This window comes from Sorex fumeus, unplaced genomic scaffold (assembly GCF_029834395.1).
Source record: "Sorex fumeus unplaced genomic scaffold, SorFum_2.1 ptg000155l, whole genome shotgun sequence".
In the NCBI taxonomy this organism is placed as follows: Eukaryota; Metazoa; Chordata; class Mammalia; order Eulipotyphla; family Soricidae; genus Sorex; species Sorex fumeus.
In genome coordinates, this window is record NW_026606212.1 from 3,027,042 (window position 1) to 3,048,567 (window position 21,526).

At 52.4% G+C, this 21,526-nt stretch overlaps 1 protein-coding gene across 3 annotated transcripts in view; it reads left to right on the forward strand.

The window, feature by feature from the left end:
• The first annotated feature begins 1,749 nt into the window (after positions 1 to 1,749).
• The window catches only part of PTPN11 (protein tyrosine phosphatase non-receptor type 11), a 51,640-nt gene continuing 31,863 nt past the window's right edge, over positions 1,750 to 21,526 (forward strand). For all 3 annotated transcript variants that reach the window (XM_056107125.1, XM_056107126.1, XM_056107127.1), the window contains exons 1-3: positions 1,750 to 1,968; positions 13,986 to 14,108; positions 20,680 to 20,874. In XM_056107125.1, the coding sequence (XP_055963100.1) occupies positions 1,955 to 1,968; positions 13,986 to 14,108; positions 20,680 to 20,874 (332 nt within the window). In that variant the 5' untranslated portion in view covers positions 1,750 to 1,954. The remainder of the gene's footprint in view (positions 1,969 to 13,985; positions 14,109 to 20,679; positions 20,875 to 21,526) is intronic.

Below are 21,526 nucleotides of genomic sequence, written 5' to 3' on the forward strand. Positions count from 1 at the left end.
CTGCCCTTGACTCAGGGGACCAGAACAGATTTTTTTTTCTTTTTGGGTCACACCCGGTGATGCACAGGGGTTACTCCTGGCTCAGGCACTCAGGAATTACTCCTGGTGGTGCTTGGGGGACCATATGGGATTCTGGGAACCAAATCCAGGTCGGCTGCGTGCAAGGCAAACGCCCTACCCGCTGTGCTATCACTCCTGATGCCAGGTGTATTGTTTGCAAGGCAAGCATCTTAACTGCTCAACCATCTCTCAGGTCCCTGCTTTGAATCTACTCAGAGGTCATTCTTAGAGAAGTCTTTCATAACTGTCTTATTTAAAAGATACTCCAGGGCTGCAGAGGGGAAGGCACTTGGCTTTCACATGGCCAATTGGTCCCCTGAGCACCTCCAGGAGTGAGCCAGGCGTAAGCCCGGAGCACCGCTGGCTGTGGCCCAATCCTGCCCCAGCTCCAACAAGTTACTCTAGGTCTTGGAAAGCTGCTCGGTGGGTAGAGTGCATTCCTGGCACTATTCTGTTATTTTCCCAGGGCACAGGAAACCACGTGGGGAAGAGATACAGACAGACCAGAGAAATGGGGAGGGAGAGGGAGGGGAGGGGGGAGAGAGAGACACACACACACACACACACACACTAAGGTACTTGCTTCGCATTCAGTTGACTCTCCAAACCCTGGCACCACCTGTGGTCCCGCACTGCCAGGAATACCCCTGAACACACACATTTGGGTGTGTCCCCCAACCCACCCACCTTCCACCCAGAGAGAAAGAAAAATAAATGATCCCGGGCAAAGGAGAAAGATGTGCATATTATCCTGAGTATTTTATTTTTGACTGCTGTAGCTGCTTCCACCAGAACACGGGTATTTTTATTATTTATCAACTTATTTTGTTTTGAGAGGACACCTGGCTGTGCTCAGAGATAGCCCTGGCAGCTCTATGGGCTGCTGAGGATCGACCCAGGGTAGGCCCGTTGCAAGGCGAACGCCCTTCCCGCGGTCCTGCCGCTCGGGCCCAACACGTCTTTTGACCTGAAATTCGTTTAGATCCCCAAGCTGAAAGCAGGGTCTTACAGATAGAAAACACTCAAACCTACGTGCAGCTCAGTCCAGAGCCAGGCCTAATGCCAAGCAACTGCAGATTTCGTTTGTTTGCTCTAATCACGCGAAAACACAGTTGCGTTTTTCACAACTCTGCTTTTCGGAGACGTGCAAGAACCGATGAAGCTCGGGGTGCGCTCGAGGCAGCCACTCGCCTCGGTGCAAAGCCTGTGACAACACGGCTTTGGCGCGACAGTCCCGCGGGCGTCTACCTGGCGACGCGGCCGCCCCGGGTTCGACCCCCGGCATCTCGCAGGGTCCCCCGAGCACCGCCAGGAGTGATTCTTGAGCGCAGGGCCAGGAGTCGCCCCCGAGCATCGCGAGTGTGACCCCGCCCCACAAAAGCAAATAAATACATTAATTAAAAAAAAAAAAAGAGGCTGAACCGAGAGTACAGCGGGGGGAGGGCTCCTGCCTCGCAAGCGGCCGACCCCCCGGGTTCGATCCCCGGCCTCCCATGTGGGCCCCGAGCACCGCCAGGAGTGATTCCTGAGTGCAGAGCCAGGGTAACCCCTGTGCATCGCCGGGTGTGGCCCCCCAAAGAACAAAACCCTCCGACAGCTCCGCGGCGGCGCCGGGCGGCCGGAAGTGGCGGCGGCCGTCGCGCGCGTGACGTCAGGGCGGCGCCGGCGGCGAGGGGCGGGGGAGGAGGCGGAGGCGGAGCCAGCCGGGCCCGGGGGGCGGCCGCACAGTGTCCGGGAGCCCCACAGGCCTGGAGGGGGTCTGCGCGCGGCCGGCCGGCTCTGCGCCCCCACGTCGGGTCCCGAGCGGGCCTCCGTCGGGCCAGCCCGATGTGAGCGGGCCCCGCGGCGCTGAGCGAGGAGCGGGCCCGCCGCGGAGCCGGAGGGCGGGAGGAACATGACATCGCGGAGGTGAGGAGCCCCGAGGGGCCCGGCCGGGCCTCGGCCCGCGCCCCGCCCTGCCCGGGAGGGGGCGCCGCGGCCGGCCGGGCCCCGCCGGGAGGGCCCCCCGCGGCCCCGCGCCCCCGCGCCGCCCCCCATTCATTTCCTGCCGCCGCCAGTTCCGGCTCCCGCCCGCCCGGGATGCGCGGCCCGGCGGGCGCAGGTAGAGGCGCGGGGCGGCCGGCGGGGGCCGCGCGCGCGCCGCATTCCTGACCCATTGCCTCATGAGAAAGGCCGCCCGCCGGCTCCGAAATAGCCCGGGCCGCGGCGGGAGCGGCCGGCCGCGAGCCCCGACCCCCGCCCGCCGCCCGCCGCCGCCTCGCCCGACCCCGCCGCGCCTCGCCCCCCGCCCGCGCCCCCCGCCGCCGCGCCTTCTCCCCGCCCGCCGGCCTTCACGTGCCAGACGTGGAAAAACTGACGGGCCCGGCAGCCCTCAGAACCGTTTCCTTCCTCCGCCGTCTTGCTTCGGGCCGTGGGAGCCGGGGGGGCCGTTGTCTCGGGGCCCGCCGCCACCTGGAGAGGCAGGTAACGTCGGGTCGGCCCCCGCTCTCGGCGCGAAGGGCCGGACGTCGGCACAGGCCCGGGCAGAAGTGCTCCCGAGAGCAGGCGTGTCGGCGAGCGGTGCCTGTCCTGCCCAGCACGGGGCACCCGCCTCCCGGCCCCCCGGGGTAGCGGCGATCCCCCCCCCCACCCCTTTGCAAAGGTGAGCAGACTGACTCAGATTGGGCAACGCGGCCCAGGGTTGCCTAACTGACCTTAGTGGTGGAGCCGGAATCCCCGCTGCCAATCGCCGCGTTGCTGTTACTCATGTCTAACGACGGCCCGGCACCTGCCAGCCTCAGTTTTGTCATTGGCTCGTAGCGTGCCCTGTTGTTCCCAGAATGATCCTTGCCCCTCTGCATCTGCTGTCCACACCTGAGACCCATCGTGAAACCTTTTCCGTGGTTGTCCTTTCGCAGGCACTGTCTGAGCCATGTGATGGGTTATTCCCAACTGGTGGCGGTAGGTGAACTGGGAGACGTTGCAGACTCTTCCGAATGTCTTCTTAAAACACACCTGCACGCTATTCACGCGTGCATCTGGGACCAAAAGACAGAGGGGAATGAGGGCTGCAAGCCCTTAGGAAGCGGGTGACTTGGACAGGGCCCTTGGCAAGTGCTTTGCAGAGCTGAGTAATAAATATATAACTGCATTTCCACGGGGCTGTGCAGAGCTTCAACCGTTGTAACTCTTGAGGGAGCCTTTTAGTAAAACAGTTGTCTGTTCTTTCATCTGTCAAATAGTCATTGAACCTTTTGTTCCTGTGTCTGCTTCTCCAGACAAGAAAGGATCTGCTTCATGAGGGGAGGGGGGAGGGAGGGGCGGGGTGGCAATAGACGGACGGACACGGTCCAGCTTCTTAGTGTAGAAGCAGGGGCGGGTGGGGATAGCCAAGGCCACAAGTGGAAGGGGTGACGGTTTGGACTGGAGCGGTTCCCTGGCTTCTTCTGGGCTCTCTTACTCAAGAAATGGGCGTCATCTCAGAAGTCAGGTTCTGGAGGCCCCGGGAGAGCTCAGGGCAGACATGCGTCCCCACACCGTGATCCCTGGCACTGTCCCGCATGCCAAGTACCGTCTCAGTGGCACTTCCGAGATCCCCAGAGCCACAACTGAATGGGATCCCTGGTCACTGCAACAAGAAGAGTGAAGGGGAGTGGGAATTGGAGAGTCAGACTGTGAACCCCACATAATTGGGGTTCTTTGTTTTTTCGTGGTTCTGGGAATTGTACCCAGTTTCGTGCATGCGCGTGCATCTTAGCTCTCGGCCACATCCCCAGCCCAGGATTTTTTATTTTACTTTTTGTTGGGGGATCATACCCACTGGTGCTCAGGGGCTCTTCCTGGCTGTGCCGTTAACCAAACCTGCACAGTCCTTTGAGCCATCTCCCTGGAGTTATTTTATTAATAATAATAATTTTATTATTATTATTATCATTATTACTACTTTCGTCCACAGCTGGTTGTGTCCAGAGGTTACTCCTGATTCTGTGCTCAGAGGATCACTCCTGGCATGGGGTGCCAGGGATTGAACCCAGGTTGGCTGCATGCAAGACAACCGTCCTGCTGCTGTACTATCATTCTGGGCTCTCCAGGGATTGTTTTCTTCTTATTTTTCAGATTGTAGGTCTGCTTTGTTGCTTTCTGGGCTTGGGGGTGGGAGTTGGGACACACCCAGCAGTGCTCAGGGCTTACCCCTGGCTCTGTGCTCAGTGGTCACTCCTGGCAGGGCTCGGGGGACCATCATATGTGTGCAGAGGATGGACGGAGGTCAGCTGTGTGCATGGCTAGTGCCTTTACCCCTGTGCTATCTCTCCAGCCTATAACTGTAGGTGTTTTTTTGTTTTCTTTTTTTGTTGTTTTTTTTTTTGCTTTTTGGGTCACACCTGGCAATGCACAGGGGTTACTCCTGGCTCTGCACGCAGGAATTACTCCTGGCGGTGCTCAGGGGACCCTATGGGATGCTGGAATAGAACCCGGGTTGACTGCGTGCAAGGCAAACGCCCTACCCGCTGTGCTATCGCTCCGGCCCCCAACTGTAGGTTATTTGTTGCATGTCATTTATATCTCAGTAAAGCTGCTTAAAAATAAAGCAGGGACCCTGATGCCCTGGAACCATGTGGTACCAGGTATCAACTGGTCAGCTGTGCTATGCTTGTCTCCCACCCCTTGCAAACCCCCCCCACCTTGTTTTGTGTTTTTTTGTTTGTTTAAGTGTTTGGTTTTTGGCTTACACACAGCAGTGCTCAGGGCTTACTCCTGGTTCAGTGCTCGGGATCACTGCTAGTGGGAGATCATACATATGTGGTGCAGGGATCAGTGTGCAGGTCCAGTGCCCTACCCACTGTACTATCTGGCCTACCCCTGGGCTATCTTTCTACGCCCTGCTGAATTTTGTTCTGCTGTTTTAGTGACCGTGTTGTGGTACCTCATTGTAGTTTCCATTTTTTTTCTTCTTATGATCAATAATGGGATCTTCTTGTTTGTATCTCCTACATTCTATTTGATCAAATAATTTCCTCACCTCATTTCTTTGCATCTTCTTATTCTTTTTTTCTGAGAGATCTGTGCTTGGTACACAATTCCTTTATCAAAATCACAAACATTGGGGATTGGAGTGATAGCCCAGTGGGTAGGGCTTTGCCTTGCATGTGGCTGACCTGGATTCGATCCCTGATTTCCCATATTGTCCCCTGAGCACTGCCAGGAGTAATTCCTGAGAGCAGAGCTGGGAGTAATCCCAGAGCATTGCCCTGGGCGTGACCCAAAAAGCCAACAAAACAGAAGAAAACCACAAACATCTTTTCCTTTTTGTCTCTGACTTTTCTTTTTTCTTCTCACCAGAAGAAGGGGGGACGGTGTTCGCCCAAGCAGGGCTCCGGGACATTCCAGGCCGTGTTTGGGTCCAGTACTGCCCAGAGCCAGTGGTGTTAGGGCCCCCTGGTCCACCCTGGTGACACTTGGGAGACCATCTGGTGCTGGGAATCAAAATAGGGCCTCTTAATGCCCTCCAGCGCTCCCGTTGATCTTCCCTCCGCCTCCTCTATGAAGTCCCCTCCCCTCCCATGCTCTGGGGCTCCTCCTGGCTTAGCCACCCAGGGGGTCACTCCTGGTGGTGGTCACTCCGGGGAACATGCAGTGCTTGGGACCCCCCAGGCCTCCTTTCTAGCACGTATGTGCTCACACAGGCCATTAAGTCTTCTCGCAGGCATGTTGTTCATTTCTGGTTTTGGGGACCTGCTCTGCTCAGGACACCGACCGTGATGCTGAGATTTGAACCGAAGGCAGCTACCTGCAAGGCAGGTGCAATCTCTGCTGTCTCTATGGCCAAATTTCATATTTCACTGCCTAAACATTGCAGATTTGACGCCCATCTCTTTTTCTTTGCTTTTTTTCTTTTTGTAAAGCAAATAGTATTGAAAAATTTGTTTGTTTGATTTTGAGCCACACCAGATGGTGCTCAGGGCTTACTCCTGGAGGGACGCAGAGTATACCATATGAGATGCTGGGATCAAACCCCGGTCAGCCGCGTGCAGGGCAAGCGCCCGACACACTGTACTATCTCTCTAGCCCCGAAATAGTTTTATTTAAGGAAATGAAATTAGAGAAATGTGAAGGGAGAGAAAGAGAGATAAAAATGTATTCAAGACAGAACACGAGCTTCTTGAGAAGGGAGAAAAGCCTTGAGGCCCATTAAAACATTTTTTATATCTTTTTTTGGGGGATCAAAAATGAGATGCAATCAATATGTGAAACTTTTTTTTTTTGGACCTGACAGTGCTTAGGGGGCTACTTCCGATTCCTTGCCTGGTGGGGGGGGGGAGTCCCTTTGGTAGGAGGTTGGCAGTGCTCAGGCAGTGAGCTTGCAGTGCTGGGAATTGAAAGGGACCCGGCCATGTGTATAGCATGAACTCTATCCATTGAGCTATTTGTCTTGCTCTGTAAAGCCTTTCTTTTTTTTTTCTTTTTTTTGCTTTTTGGGCCACACCCAGCGATGCATAGGGATTACTCCTGACTCTGCACTCAGGAATTACTCCTGGTGGTGCTGGGAGGGACCCTGTGGGATGCCGGAGCTCAAACCTGGGTTGGCTGAGAAGCAAGGCAAAGTCCCTCCCTGCTGGACTATTGCTCTGGCCCCGCCTGTGAATCTTTGAAGACAGGTCATCAGTTCTTGGATGGAAAAAGTCAGGTGTGATGATTAGCGCAGTACAACAGGATAGGTCCTGAAATCAGATACTCTCTTTGTTCTTTTCAAATCCTGTTCAGGATTCGGGGGGACAGCTGAGTTGGAGTCCTGGGTCTGATCCCTGCACTTCACTGGGTGTGGCCCCCAAGCAAACAAAAAAAATTATTTTTAGCCTCGATATTCATACAGCAAGGAGTTATGAATCAGGCGAGATGAAAGAGTAAGTTAGGAAAACATTGCTGCCTTCCGGCTGCAAGGGAATCCGCAGGCCCAGAGCAGAGAGGGCGATGTCAGGTGGAAATAGCTGCTGGGAACAGCTGCCAGAGACGCCGTGACTGTGGGAGGCTTAGGGGTTGGTGTTCCTGGTATGCCAGGGCTCGAACCCAGGGCCTCCCACCTGCAGGGCAAGTGCCCCTCAGCTGAAATCTAGCCTTGTGCCCTGTGGTTCGCTTTGATGGGGCATTGGGAAAAAGCTGGCCAAGGAAGTCGTCATAGGTGTTTTCTCCTGGAGGACAAGTGTTCTGGCTTTTGTTTTGCTTCTCTAACCCTTTTTGGTGTGTTTAGGGTTTAGATTTTATACACATTCGTAGCTAAAGTGCCAGCAAGCCCCCTTCTCTCCTGTTGATCTCGTGGGCAGAGACATGATAGCATGGAACGAACGCCAGCCCCCAGTAACTGGAGATATATGGGATTTGGATTTCCTTTCTTTCTTTCCTTCTTTTTTTTTTTTTTTTCTTTTTTTGGCCATACCTGGTACTGCTCAGGTGTCCCTCCTGGCTCTGCATTCAAGAATTACTCTTGACTTGGAGCTGGAGTGAAAGCACAGTGGGGAGGGCATTTGCCTTGCATGCAGCTGACCCAGGTTCAATCCCCGGCATCCCATATGGTCCCCCGCGCGCCACCAGGAGTAATTCCTGAGTGCAGAACCAGGAGTAACCCCTGAGCATAGCTGGGTGTGACTCAAGAAGCAAAAAAAAAAAAAAAAATTTACTCTTGGCAATGCTCAGGGGATGATATGGGATGCCGGGGATTGAACCCAGCTCTTGCAAGCCCCACGCCCCACACTATCTCTTCCGCGCTGGCATCAGGATCCCGGGACTGCTCGTCTGCTCTTCGCAGGCGCCGCAGCTTACACACTGCCTGTTTCCTCCAAGTCTTCTTCCTTCAGCTTAGGGTTCCTTTGTTTGGTTTTTGGAGTTTGGACCCCCTCCTGGCAGTGCCCAGGGCTTGCTCCTGGCTCTGCACTCCAGGATCACTCCTTTGTGGGGCTCGGGAGACCTTAAGTGGTGCAGGAGGACTGAACCCAGGTCGGCCACATGCAAGGCAAGCACTGTGCGAGTGCTCCGGCGCCCCCTTCCCCCCCCCCCCCCCCCCCCCCCGTGGTTCCTTCTTGGAGGTTGTGTTGTCCCCCTCCCCCTGCCCCCGCCCCCTGAAAGATAGTGTAGGACCACCCAAGCTGCGAGGGGCAGAAAATCGAGCTTCCTCAGTCCCTCTCTCTTGGGGTTTAACTGTTGCGGGTCAAGCACATGTCTTCGGCCCTGCCTCCCGGCCATGTCTGTTTATCTCCAGGGGAATAAATAGATTGGCCCCGCCGAGAAAGCCCAGTGGCTTGTCTTCCCACCGGGAACTCTCTTTGATGTGTGTCCCTCTGCTAGAGCTGCTGGTCTTCTGCCAGAGCGCACGGTCAGCGTGGAGTTGCCTTTGGAGTCGCACAGACCTGGAAAAGTGACGTCCACCGTTTGTCATTGTTAGAAGCGGCCGGCGAACTTCCTTAGCCGCTCCAGAACAATGGAGAGCGCGCGCCTCCTCCCGCTCTTTGGGAAACAGACAACGCTTCCCATCCCTGCTGACCTTTTTTTTTTCCTCCTTTTTTGTTTCTGGGCCTCACTCTGCAGTACTCAGGGCTGCTCTGACTACGTGATTGCACGTGGCGCCCAGAGGTGCCGGGATGGAGCGCAGGGTGCAGGTTTGTCCAGCATCTCAGCCCTTAGAACTTTGTCCCCTCACATGGACCTTTGTCGAGAGAGCAAAAGCAGCTCCCTAATATTTGGGAGGTTCTGGGGAGGGTTGGCATGGTAACCAAGAGTCAGAAACCCCTGAGTGGAGTCAAACGTCCTAAAAGCCCGCCTCATTTGTGGCTGGCTTAGTTTTTGAAGACTGTCTCCTGTACGCCCGGCATGTGCTTTGTTCTTTGGTTTTGTTTTGGGGTCACACCTGGTGGTGCTGATTCCACCAGGGCTGATTCCTGGCCCTGCATGGCGGGATCACTCCTGGTGGGGCTTGCATGCAAGCCTTACCAGCCATGCTATCTACCTGGTGGTCCTGCTTTCTTCTTGAGCCACATCACCAGCCTCATGGCCAAGTGCTGGAGGGTCGTGTGTGTGCATTTAGGAATCTCGCAGTTGCTATGGTCCTTGGCTATGTTGAAATGTGAAAGACAGTTGTGTTGGCCTGGGTGTTGAATTTAGAGAGGAACAGCGGCTTACATGCCAGCCTCATGTGAGTTTGATAAAGCTGGTTCTGGGGTTTAATCAGTCAGATAGACCTTTCAGAATGTGTTCATACTTGTGTGCTGAAATACACATTGCACACACAATGTATCAGAGTGTCCACATGCATACTAACAATGTTTATTTTTAAAAAGAATGGACGGTGGATCCAAATGTCTCAGCCCTACACTGACCCACTCTCAGATAACGTTTCACTTATTTAGAAGCTATTACTGGAATACGCAGTGCCAGGCCCTGTATCAGGCATCGGGCATTCAGGCTAGGGTGAAGTTCCAGGAGCTGTCTGAAAGCGGAAGAGGGTGCATAGGGGCTTGGTGACTCAGGGAGGCAGGTGGGCACCAGACCAGCCTTTTTCGGTTTGTGTTTTGGGCCATACCCGGCAGTGCTCAGGGCTTTCTCCTGGCTCTGCATTCATATGTCTTCCCTAGCGGTGCTTGGGGGACCATATGGGGTGCCTGGGATTGATTGAACTTGACTTGGCCGCTTGCGGGGCAGGGCAAGCACCTTACCCGCTGTACTACTGCTCTGGACCCACAGCTTATTTTTCTGTTTGTTTGTTTTGGGGACACACCCAGCAATGCTTAGGGTTTGCTCCTGGCTTTGCACTCAGAGATCACTCCTGGCAGGCCAGGATGGAAGGATCGAACCTGGGTCGGCTGAGTGCAAGACAAACGCTCTCCCTGCACCTTATTTTTTTTTAAACTCAGTTTCCCGTGGATCGGGTTGCAGTTTGGATTGAGTGGTAAGAGCAATGCACGACCCTCAGAAGGATGAGATCAGGGGCGTGACCTGAGCTGGTCTGTTTAAAAATATCGCTTTGGTTGCGGTGAAGGAGGAATGTAGGAGGCACGCGTGGATGCAGGGAGAGAGATGCGCGCGGGCGGCTCCAAACTAGATGGGAGCCCTTAGGGGAGCCGTGGGAGGCCCGTTGCTTGCAGTGTCTTGTCACCAGAAGTGAGGTGCTGAGCACCCGACTCCGCCAGGACCTGAGCTCCCCGCAGCAACCCGACGCTACCTTCAGCACTTTCCCCCAGCCTGTTAAAGTGCCTGTCTGCATTGACTGCCCTCCCCAGGGCGCAGAACTTCCTAGAGTGGCACATTTTCATTTCATTTCGTTTCTCTCTCTCTTTTTTAAATTGAGTCACCGTGACATACACAGTTACAAAGCTGTTCATGATCAGGTTTCAGTCCTCCAGTGATCCAACACCCATCCCTCCACCAGTGTCCGCATTTCCCTCCCGTCACCCCCTAGAATGGCACGTTGTCATTGCAGAATGAAAGATGCTTTTTTCGTCATATGCCAAAATGATACGACGTCACTCACTCACATTCTCCTCAGGACAAAGATAATGATTTTGCTGCAGGGGCACGCAGGAAGGGTGACACTCAGGATCACTTCAAATTTAGGCAAGAAACTGAAATCAGACTTTGGCTCCCGAGTTTTAACTCCTTGCTTAGCACAGCTGCCTTGAGAATAATTCCCTGGAATTACCAGCTACTCAGCAATTTCCTCACACAGGGACGGGGCTGCTAACATTGGTTTGGGAGCTACTCCCAGTGGTGCTCAGGGCATGTTCTGACTCTGTGCTCCGGAGCTCAGGGGACCATATGGGATGCTGTCATTGAATCCGGGTTGGCCATGTGCAGGGCAAGCGCCCTGCCTTCTGCGCTATTCCTCTGGCTCTGACAAGTAGGAAAGGTTTAAGAACCCATTCCTGCACGCTCACGGCTCACTCTAGGCTCTGTCCTCCGGGACCGCTCCTGGCAGTGCTCAGGGGACCGCGTGTGGTGCTGGGGATCAGATCAGGGTTAGCTGCAGGCAGGGCGAGTACCTTAACCCCTGTATTATCTCTCCAGCCCCACAGATGTGTTTTCAGAGTAGCCGAGCGGGCCAGGGAGAGAGCGTATGTTCTGCGTGCAGGAGGCCCTTGATCCCTGAGCACAAGGCGGGGAGTAGCCCTTGATCCCTGCCAGGTACGGCCTGGCAAAAGAATCACAAAAAAACTGCAGGTGAATCTATCGTACATCAAAGCTCAAGTTGTCTGACTGTGGACTAGAACTTTTCATTTCTAATTATATGTTATTTGAAATAATGAGCCATGAGACTAAGCTTATGAAAAGGCAGTTTGTCATAACATAAATGATCCCTGCGTCAAAATGGCCTGTTTGCAGCTGACATAATTATGTACCAGAAAAATCTGTCCTGTGTATCTTCCACCAATAATAACATTGTCAACAACCGTGGTAGCTAATGTTTGTTAAGCTCTTACCTCTGCCTGCCTCGGTGCTAAATGCCAGGCGCGGGTTTTCCCTGTCACCACCTTTGTCCTCTATTTACTCTTAATAACCCAATACTGGGCTGGAGTGATAGCACAGCGGGTAGGGCGTTTGTCTTACATGCTGCCAACATGGGTGATCCGAGTTCAATTCCTCCGCCCCTCTCAGAGAGCCCGGCAAGCTACCGAGAAGATCTCGTCCACATGGCAAAGCCTGGCAAGCTACCCGTGACGTATTTGATATGCCAAACACAATAACAAGTCCCACAATGTTACTGGGCCTGCTCGAGCAAATTGATGAACAATGGGAAGACAGTGTCAGTGAACCGATGCTAAGGTGTGACTCCTGGAGCGATAGCACAGTGGGTAGGGCATTTGCCTTCCACGCGGCCGGCCTGGGTTTGATTCCTCCGCCCCTCTCCGAGAGCCCGGCAAGCTACCAAGAGTATCTCGCCCGCACGGTAGAGCCTGGCAAGCTACCTGTGAGGTATTCGATATGCCAAAAACAGTAACAAGTCTCACAATGTAGACGTTCCTGGGCCCATTCGAGCAAATTGATGGACAATGGGAGAACAGTGCTACAGTGCGAGATGTGACTCAAGGTCTCAAATGGAACCATGTAGTTCACTCAGTAAAGGGATAAGGTGATGGCCCGTCTGACCTGCTGCCACTCACCTATGGGGGCTGAGACTCCCTCCAAGCCGTGGGAGTCACCTCCTCGGAGTCACTTCCTCGGCAGGCTACTCTGTGAGCCATTTCTGTCAAACTTGCAAAGGTGCGAACCTGTGGCCACAGTAGTGTCTGGGTTTCCTTCAGAGTCACAAGTCTTGGAGCCGGAGTGATAGGACAGCAGTTATGGCGTTGGCCTTGCAGTGCCGCCAGTCCGGGTTTGGTCCCCGACACCTAGAGCCAGGTGGGAGTGGTCTCATACTGGGAATGGGATTGATGATCGGGAAAATTATGCAGGTGGAATTTGATCATGCTGATTGTAAAGTTGGGTGCTATGAATAACTTTGTAAATTACAGTGCCTTAATAAAAACATTAAAAAAAGAGCCCTAAGTTAATTTAGGTTGTTTTGGAAAGAAATAGCACAATGTAACAGTTGAAAGTTTGATTTCTTAGGGCTGGAGAGATAATACTTCCCCCGCTCCAATAAAAAATAATAAAACATTAGTGTTCATAGAAGTCTGCCTTCTTCGTCCCTATACTCTTACTTTGTTTGATTTTGGACCATACGTCATAGCATTGAGGATTTAATCCTGGCCTGGGGTTCAAGGGTCACTTCAGGCAGTACTTGGGGGACCACGTGTGGGGCAGGGGATCAAACTAGAGTTGACCACATGCAAGGCAAGGCCTCTGGACAGTCTCTCCGACCCATCTTCATGCTCTTGATGAAAATTTTCATTTCTGTCTTCCTTTCTATTCTCTGTCATTGCCCTTTCACAGTTGGTTTCTGGGATAAGGTTGCATAATTTAGTAATGATATAAGTCATGCTTTATTTAAGTAAATAAATCTATTAGAAAAAAAATTTTTTAAAGTCCCTGGGTAGGAGAGCAAGTCCAGGGTCCACGCAGGTGCTACCGTGGTAATGGTACATGTGAACATGGTAGAACTCGGGACCCTGTGTTCGCAAGACGGGCTCTGAGGCCACATGTAGTTCCTCTGGGCTAGCAGTTGGATTTCTAGAACCCATATTGGCCGTGTTGCAGGCTCTCTACCCGCTGTACTTAAAATTGAGGGCTTGAGCCCTCAATTTTGTGTTTCTAAAACTTGTTTGAAACAATTTCCTGTTTACTCAGATGTTGCAATAATAGTACGAAGAACTTCATTTGGGCTGGAAAGATAGTCCAGCGGGCAAGGCATTTTGCCTTGTATGCGACTTGTCCTGCCTCGATCCCCGACAATCACATATGGTCCCCTGAGCACCACTAGGAATAATTCCCAAGTTCAGAGCCTGGAGTAACCCCTGAGCATTGCTGGGTGTGACCCAAAAACAAACAAACAAAAAAACCCCAAAGAACCTTATTTTGTCACCCAGAGTCACAGTTGATATTGCATTACAAACATCAAAATCAGAAAATCTACATTCATTCTCTCTTTCTCTTTCTCTCTCTCTTTCTCTCTCGCTTACCTTTGGCTCTGAGCTCACGTGTAGTGGTGCTCAGGGGGACCATTTGGGGTGCAGAGGATAAGCCCTGGTTCGCTGCACTAAGGCATTCTTGCTTGCTGTACTATCTCTATGGCCCCTTATTAAACATTGGAGGAAGAAAATTCTGGGCCCACTCCCAGCTTGGTTCTTTGGTGGATTACGCAGAACCGGGAATCGAACCCAGAGTGGCAACTAGCAGAACTGTGCTCCATCCCTGTGACACCGTTGGCTTGCATTTACAGTGCCCATGACGCATTGTAGCTGTCACCCCTGTGGGAAATGGTTATGACGAAATCTCAAGCTCTTCATGCCTGTTTCTCTCCCAAGATGGTTTCACCCGAACATCACTGGCGTGGAGGCAGAGAACCTGCTCCTGACCCGAGGAGTTGATGGCAGCTTTCTGGCGAGACCCAGTAAAAGCAACCCTGGAGACTTCACTCTCTCCGTTCGGTAAGTTGGGACCCTGCGGGGGCACTGGGGAGTTTTCCAGGTCGGAGTTGGTGAGGCTGTGCCAGCCAGCCTTCCTCCCTCCTGCACGCCCCTGCCCTGTGGTGCTGCCCAGTGGGGCCCTGGCCCGTGGAGCAGAGGTGAATCAAGCCCGCATGGGCACCTCTGGGTGTTTCTTCTATTGAGACCCCTGGATTAATGGAACAGTCGAATGAGTTCTTTTCTTTTTTTTTTTCTTTTTGGGTCATGCCCAGTGATGCACAGGGGTTACTCCTGGCGCATGCACTCAGGAATTACTCCTGACGGTGCTCGGGGGACCATATGGGATGTTGGGAATCGAACCTGGGATGGCTGCATGCAAGGCAAACACCCTACCCGCTGTGCTATTGCTCCAGCTCCGAGTGAGTGCTTTTTTTGGTGTTTTTTTTTGGGAGCTACACCCAGCGGTGCTCAGGACTTGCTCCTGGCTCTGCACTCAGGGATTACTCTTCGAGGTGCTTTGGGGACCACATGCGGGGGATCAAACTGGAGTTGGCCGTGTGCAAGCCAGCTTCTTGGGGCTGGTCCCCAAACAAAACAGACACAAGAACCAGAGCATTTTGGTCACCCTGAAAAGCACCTCTTTGTCCTTTTTTGGGGAGGTGGGATAGGGTTACCCCTGGTGGTGCTCAGGGCTTTTCTGGCTCAGGGTCACTCCTGGGCAGCTCTCCCAGAGTCACAATATTTGGGAGAGGATGGAAGTGGGGTCTACCACATGCAAGGTGAGTGTCTTAACCATGCATTCTCTCCCTGGCCCACATCTCTATTGTTCGGTGTGTCAGAGGTGATTTTAGTGATTTCGTTTTGGGGCTACACCCAGGGTGCTCAGGGATCACTCCTGGTAGAGTCAGGGCCATCTTTGGTGCTGGGAGTGAACTTGGGTCAGTACATGTACAGGGTAGGTGCCTTCTGCACTGTACTGTCTCCAATGCCAGTCTTTGTTTTTTTTTTTTTTGTATATAATTTAAAAAATTTTTAATTGTGAGATAGACCATTACCAAGCTGTTCATGACTGGGTTTCAGTCATACAGTGACCCAACACCCATCCCTCTGCCAGTTTATATTTCCTACCACTGATGTCTCATTTCCTTCCTGCATCCCCCCCCCCACACACACACCCCTCTGTTGCAGGCACTTTAGTTCTTTCTCTCTGTCTCTCCTTTTTTTTAAAATTTATTTATTTATTTATTGCTTTTTTGGGTCACACCCGGCGATGCACAGGGGTTACTCCTGCCTCATGCACTCAGGAATCACTCCTGGCGGTACTCAGGGGACCATATGGGACTCAAACCCTGGTCGGCCGTGTGCAAGGCAAATGCCCTACCTGCTGTGGTATCGCTCCAGCCCGTCTGTCCTTTTGTGCATTATGGTTTGTAGTATAGGTACTAAGAGGTTATCATCTTGTTCAGGGGGTTTGGTATATTTATCAGGAAGGAAAGACTGGAGAAGCTTTTTTAAAGGGCTGGCAGCTTTTTTGTTTTTGTTTTTGTTTTGCTTTTTGGGTCACACCCGGCGATGCACACGGTTTCCTCCTGGCTTTGCACTCAGGAATCACTCCTGGTGGTGCTCAGGGTACCATATGGGATGCTGGGAATCGAATCCGGGTCAGCCATGTACAAGACAAATGCCCTCTCTGCTGTACTATTGCCCCAGCCCCAGGGATGGTATCTTTGGGGTGTCGATGTGACTTCAGGGGCTTCTAGAAATACAGGGAGGTGGGGGTTGGTAGCCCATCCCAACCCTGAGAAAGTCTGGAAATTTCAGTTACAAAACCTGCATACCTGAATTTTCAGCAGATTAGTATCTCAGTGGGGCCCATCCCAAGACAGTAGAATTTGGCTGGGGTCACAGCAGCGATTATGGATTGTGGGAACTAGCGGCTTCTGGGGACTCTGTTTGGATGGACACTGGGCTTAAAGCCCCCAGCCCCCATGTTCCCTAGATTATTCAGCCATGTGAGCCTGAGATTTACTGTAGCTTTTGATCTTTTTTTTTTTTTATGTAGGAGTACTGCTATTTATTCAGCCACTGATTAGCTGATTAAATTGGGCATGAACTCCACCTTACTTTTTTTTTTCTTCTTTTATAATTTTATTTATTGACTCACTGTGATAGCAGTTATAAAGCTTTTGGGTTTAAGTCTTGGTCATATAATGAAACACCTGTACCTTCACCAGTGCCCATTCTCCACCCCCAACAACCCCAGAATATCCCCACCCCACATCCTCCCCCTACCTGTGGGGAAGATTATTTCCACATTACTCTCTCTCTCGAGCTGGAGCGATAGCACAGCGGGTAGGGCATTCGCCTTACACGCAGTCAACATGGCCGACCCGAGTTTGATTCCTCCGCCCCTCTCGGAGAGCCCGGCAAGCTACCGAGAGTATTCGATATGCCAGACACAGTAACAACAAAGTCTCCAATGGAGACGTTATTGGGCCCGCTCGAGCAAATCGACGATCAACGGGAGGGCCTTTACCTTTACCTTACTCTCTCTCTACTTTGATCACATTCACTATTTTGACACCAGACCCACCATTATTATATGGGATTTTACCCCAACACTCAGATCTGCTAAAAAGGCAGCAGTAGACAATTTGTGTTCTATTGCTGGTTATGGATAACATATGATTTTGAAATTCTGAAATTTTAACACTTAAATCTGGAGGGATTTTTGCCAAAACCTGCTGGGTTCCGAGACTTGTTCCTGAGTCTCTGGGATCATGACCATTAAGCAACTTGATCAGGAGCCAGAAAGGCCATTCATGGGCGGCGACTCTGGGTCTCTGTTGGGGTGGGGAGGGAAGGACTGGCCTATGAGACCCCGCGTGTCTCGTCACTGAGGGCCCAAATCTGACTGTCCAATGGCCTCTGGAGGATGGCGGCCACCGAGCCACCTGGGGGAGCAGGCAGAGGGACAACACCCTTTCCCCCCTGGGGTGGCCCAGAGACAGTAACCTACTGCGGGTCCAGACACATTTCTGCCAAAAGCCACTGGGTTCCGAAATTTGGCAGCAGTAGACAATTTGTTTTCTATTGCTGGTTAAGAATAACATATGATGTTGCGTGGCTGCAGTAGTGGCTGCGCGATTTTGAAATTCTGAAATTTTAACACTTAAATCTGGAGGGATTTTTGCCAAAACCTGCTGGGTTCCGAAATTTGTTTCTGAGTCTCTGGGATCATGGTCGTTAAGCAGCTTGATCAGGAGCCATAGAGGCCGTTTGTGGGCGGCTACTCGTGGTCTAGTTGGGGAGGAAAGGGCCGACTCCACCCTCATCCCATGAGGCACTGCGTGTCTCGTCACTGCAGGCCCAAACCTGATTGTCCAGTGGCCTCTGGAGGATGGCGGCCACCAGGCCACCAGGGGGAACAGGCCAAGGCACGAAACCTATTCACACCTGGGTTGATGCATTTCTGCCAAAAGCCACTGGGTTTCGAGATTTGTTTCTTAGTCTCTGGGATCATGGCCATTAAACGGCTTGATCAGGAGCCAGAGAGGCCGTTTGTGGGTGGCGACTTGGGGTCTTGTTGGGATGGGGAGGAAAGGCTTTTGATCTCTTGAGATTTATTTATGTGTTTCTGCAATGAGGCCAGTGAAGGAGCTTACAAGGCGATACTGGAGTGGGTTCATGGGGTCACTGCCAGGGCTTTCGAGAGTTTAGAGAAGTGGGGGCAGTAGCCCATCCCAACTCTGAGAAAGCTTAGAGATTTCACTCACAAAACCTGCATATCTGAGTTTTCAGCAACTTAGTTTCTTGGTGAGGTTCATCTTGAGATGATGGGGTCCAGCCAGAACATGGCAGTGATTTGGAATTGTGGGAGCATACAGCAACTAGGGGCTCTGGATGAGCACTGGGCTAGCCTGCCCCCCCTCCCCCATGTGCCCCAGATTATTCAGCCATGTGGAGTCTGAGAAGATCTACTGTATCTTTTTTTTTAATCTCTTCTGAGATTTATTTATGAGTCTCTGAAGCAAGGCCATACAAAATGAGTTTGTATGGCAGAGCTGGAGGTAGTTTGTGGGTGTGGCTCCGTGGTTTAATTTCTCAAGGAAACTTTATCCCCCGAGTTGTTGGAGTCTGGCCAGAGGCATAGCGGCGACTTTGGGGTGTCTGAAAGCCCAAGGGCACCATCAGGCTGCGGATGCTGTCACCTATTGGGTCCAGGTTGACCCGCTGATGGCGTGGTGACCTTTGTGTCCCAGCAGCGATGGCAGCAGTGGCCCCGGCTGAGATCAGGACCAGGACCAGGATGGCTACTGTGCGCAGCTGGCACGCTCTGGACAGGCCACCAGTCCAGCAGAACCTCACCGGGGGCACGCACCCTATCCTCGGGTTTATCTGCAGCCAGTTGGTGCTCAGGGAGATTTTCCTCCATAACATGTTGGGTACAAGATTCTGTGATTCTGTGAGATTCACCTGGGATACTGCAAGTGCTCTGAGCCATAGGAGCAGCAGTGGACGATTTTTAGTCTTTTTTTTTAAATTTTATTTTCATAAGGTTGTTCATATTGATTGATTACATTTAATACGTCAACACCAATCCCACCACCATTGCTCCTTCCCACCACTGTTGCATCTTCCCACTATCATAATTTCAAAATTTCCCACCACCATTCAAGCCTGCCTGTCACAAACAGATTCTAGACAGTTTATTTTCTATTGCTTATTATGAATATCATGAGAGGTTGCGCAGCCGTAAAGCAGCCGCGCACTCCTGGAATTCTAAATATGTAAATGATTGGGATCCAGAGACATCGCTGAGGGAGGTGATCCATTTTGAGATCCATTTGTGAGTCTCTGGACCAAGGCACACTTAAATAGGGCCTGAGCGCAGTTTGTGGGTGTGACAGCCAGGCCCCCGAAGGGACAGGGAGACAGGAAGGGTTGAACTATCTCTGTCTCTGCCGGTGTCTTCAGAGCCTGTTCCCGTGTACCTGGGTTTTTCTTCTGAAAGTTTGTGGCCACCAGGGCTTCCTCTGGGGTGGGTGGAGAGGGGACACCGGCTCTGAGGAACCCCGGTAATGATTTTTAGTTTTGGTGCCGCCTCTGGGCCCAGCGCCAGCACCTGGCTGATTGCAAGTTTCTGGAACCACCCAGCCACCCAAACAGGTTGCACGAGGCAAGAAACCTGGGGCGCCACAGTAGTTGCAGGCGCCAGGTTGGCCTTGAAAAGTGCCTTTTTAAAAGAAACGATATTTACATTCATTCCTGCCAAATGATGCTGTTTCTGTGCCATCACGTGCTGAGAGCCGCTACTGCTCTGCTGGTCCCGGCAGCTGCGTCCCGTCTCCACCTTGACTCTCCTTGTTTTTTTTTAAATAAATTGCTCCATGGTGTTTCATTGTATAAGTATCAAACTGTGTATTCTTTTTTTTTTTTTCCTTTTTGGATCACACCCGGCAATGCCGAGGAGTTACTGCTGGCTTTGCACTCAGGAATCACTTCTGGCAGTGCTCGGGAGACCATATGGAATGCTGGGAATCGAACCCGGGTCGGCGCTTGCAAGGCAAATGCCCTCCCTGCTGTGCTATCGCTCCAGCCCCCCAATTTGGTGATGAATATTTGAGGGGGTTTTTTTCCCCCTTTTAAAGTGAGGTTTTTGGGGAGAGATAGTCCAACGGGTAGAGCACTTGCCTTACAAACAGCCGACCAGGGTTCAGTCCCCAGGGAACAACCCCATTTTGCCCCCTGAGCACCATCAGGAATGATCCTGGAGTGCAGAGCCACGAGTAAGCCCTGAGCACATCCAGTTGGCCCCAAAACCAAAAATTAAAAAAATAAAAAGAGGCTTCAGTGAATATTCATTTGCAAATATTTTGGTTTCCTTAGAGTTCCTCCCTTTGGGCTGTACTTGGTGGTTCTCCGGGGCTACTATCAGTGTGTTCTCAGGTTCACTCCCTCCTGAAAGTGCTTGGGGGACAGGGCGTTCCCAGGGATCAAACTGGCTGGACCTTCTTCCTGCAAAGCAAGTGCTCCAGTTTTCTCTTGCTTGTTTTCCTGACACTTGTTTTGGAGCAATATGTAGGAGTGAGTTTATTGAATTATAAGATAGGTGCATAATTCCGTATCTTGATTAATTGTCAGATTATACCTGCCACATGACAGTGAGCCTTTGGAAGTAGAAGGTACGTGAGGGAAAGGAGCAAGCCAGCCTGTGATGTTGAAATGTCTGAGGGCAGCTTTCTTTCCTTCCTTTGCTTGAACTCATGGCAGGGAAAGCGGAAACGCATCCCTTGGTTTGTTTCTGTGCACGTGGTATCTGATGGCAACACGAGAGTCGGTCTTGGGGCCAGAGAGATATGACAGCGGGGGACGGGGGGGGGTTGCTTGCAGTGCACGCACTGACCTGGATTCGACCCCCGACATCCCATATTGTCCCCTGAGCACTGCCAGGAGTAACGCTTGAGCCTCGTCAAATTTAGCTGAGAAGCTGAAGACACAAATAAAATAAAAAAGGAGGAGAGTCGGTCTTCTAGGAGAGCTCTTGATTTGTCTCTGCTTCCTCCCTCCCTCTCCCAATGGACTATTTTAGAAGAAATGGCGCTGTCACCCACATCAAGATTCAGAACACTGGCGACTACTATGACTTGTACGGAGGGGAGAAGTTTGCCACTCTGGCTGAGTTGGTCCAGTATTACATGGAGCACCACGGGCAGTTAAAGGAGAAGAACGGAGACGTGATCGAGCTCAAGTACCCTCTCAACTGTGCAGACCCTACCTCTGAAAGGTCAGTGGTGCCGGGTGGGGGGGCGGGGCGTGTGAGTGGGTGGCCGATGGGGGGTTTGACTGCTGTTTCTGCCCCTGTGGCGTCGGGGCTTTCCTGAGGCCGCCCAGCAGGTGGGAGTGTTTGGAGTGCTCCCTCCTGCTGTCCTCTCTGCACTGGTGTGTGTGCGCGTTTTTAGAATGCTGAACGGGGCTGGAGTGATAGCACAGCAGGTAGGGCACTTACCTTGCACACGGACGACCTGGGTTCAATTCCCAGCATCCCATATGGTCTCCCGAGCACCGCCAGGAGTGATTCCTGGGTGCAGAGCCAGGAGTAACCCTTGAGCATCGCTCGGTGTGACCCAAAAAGAAAAAAAAAAAGAATGCTGAACCTGGGGGCTGGAGTGATAGCACGGTGGGTAGGGTGTTTGCCTTGCACACGGCCGACCCGGGTTCGATTCCTAGCACCCTGTATGTCCCCTGGGCACTGCCAGGAGTAATTCTTGAGTGCATGAGCCAGGAGTAACCCTTGTGCATCGCCGGGTGTGACCCAAAAGGAAAAAAAAATGCTGAATCTGAGCTGGGGATTTGGACGAGTGAGGAGAGGAGGCAGATGGTAACAGGGGGCACCAGAGTTGCGCCAGTCATTCAGCAGTGCCACCAATAGATGTCAG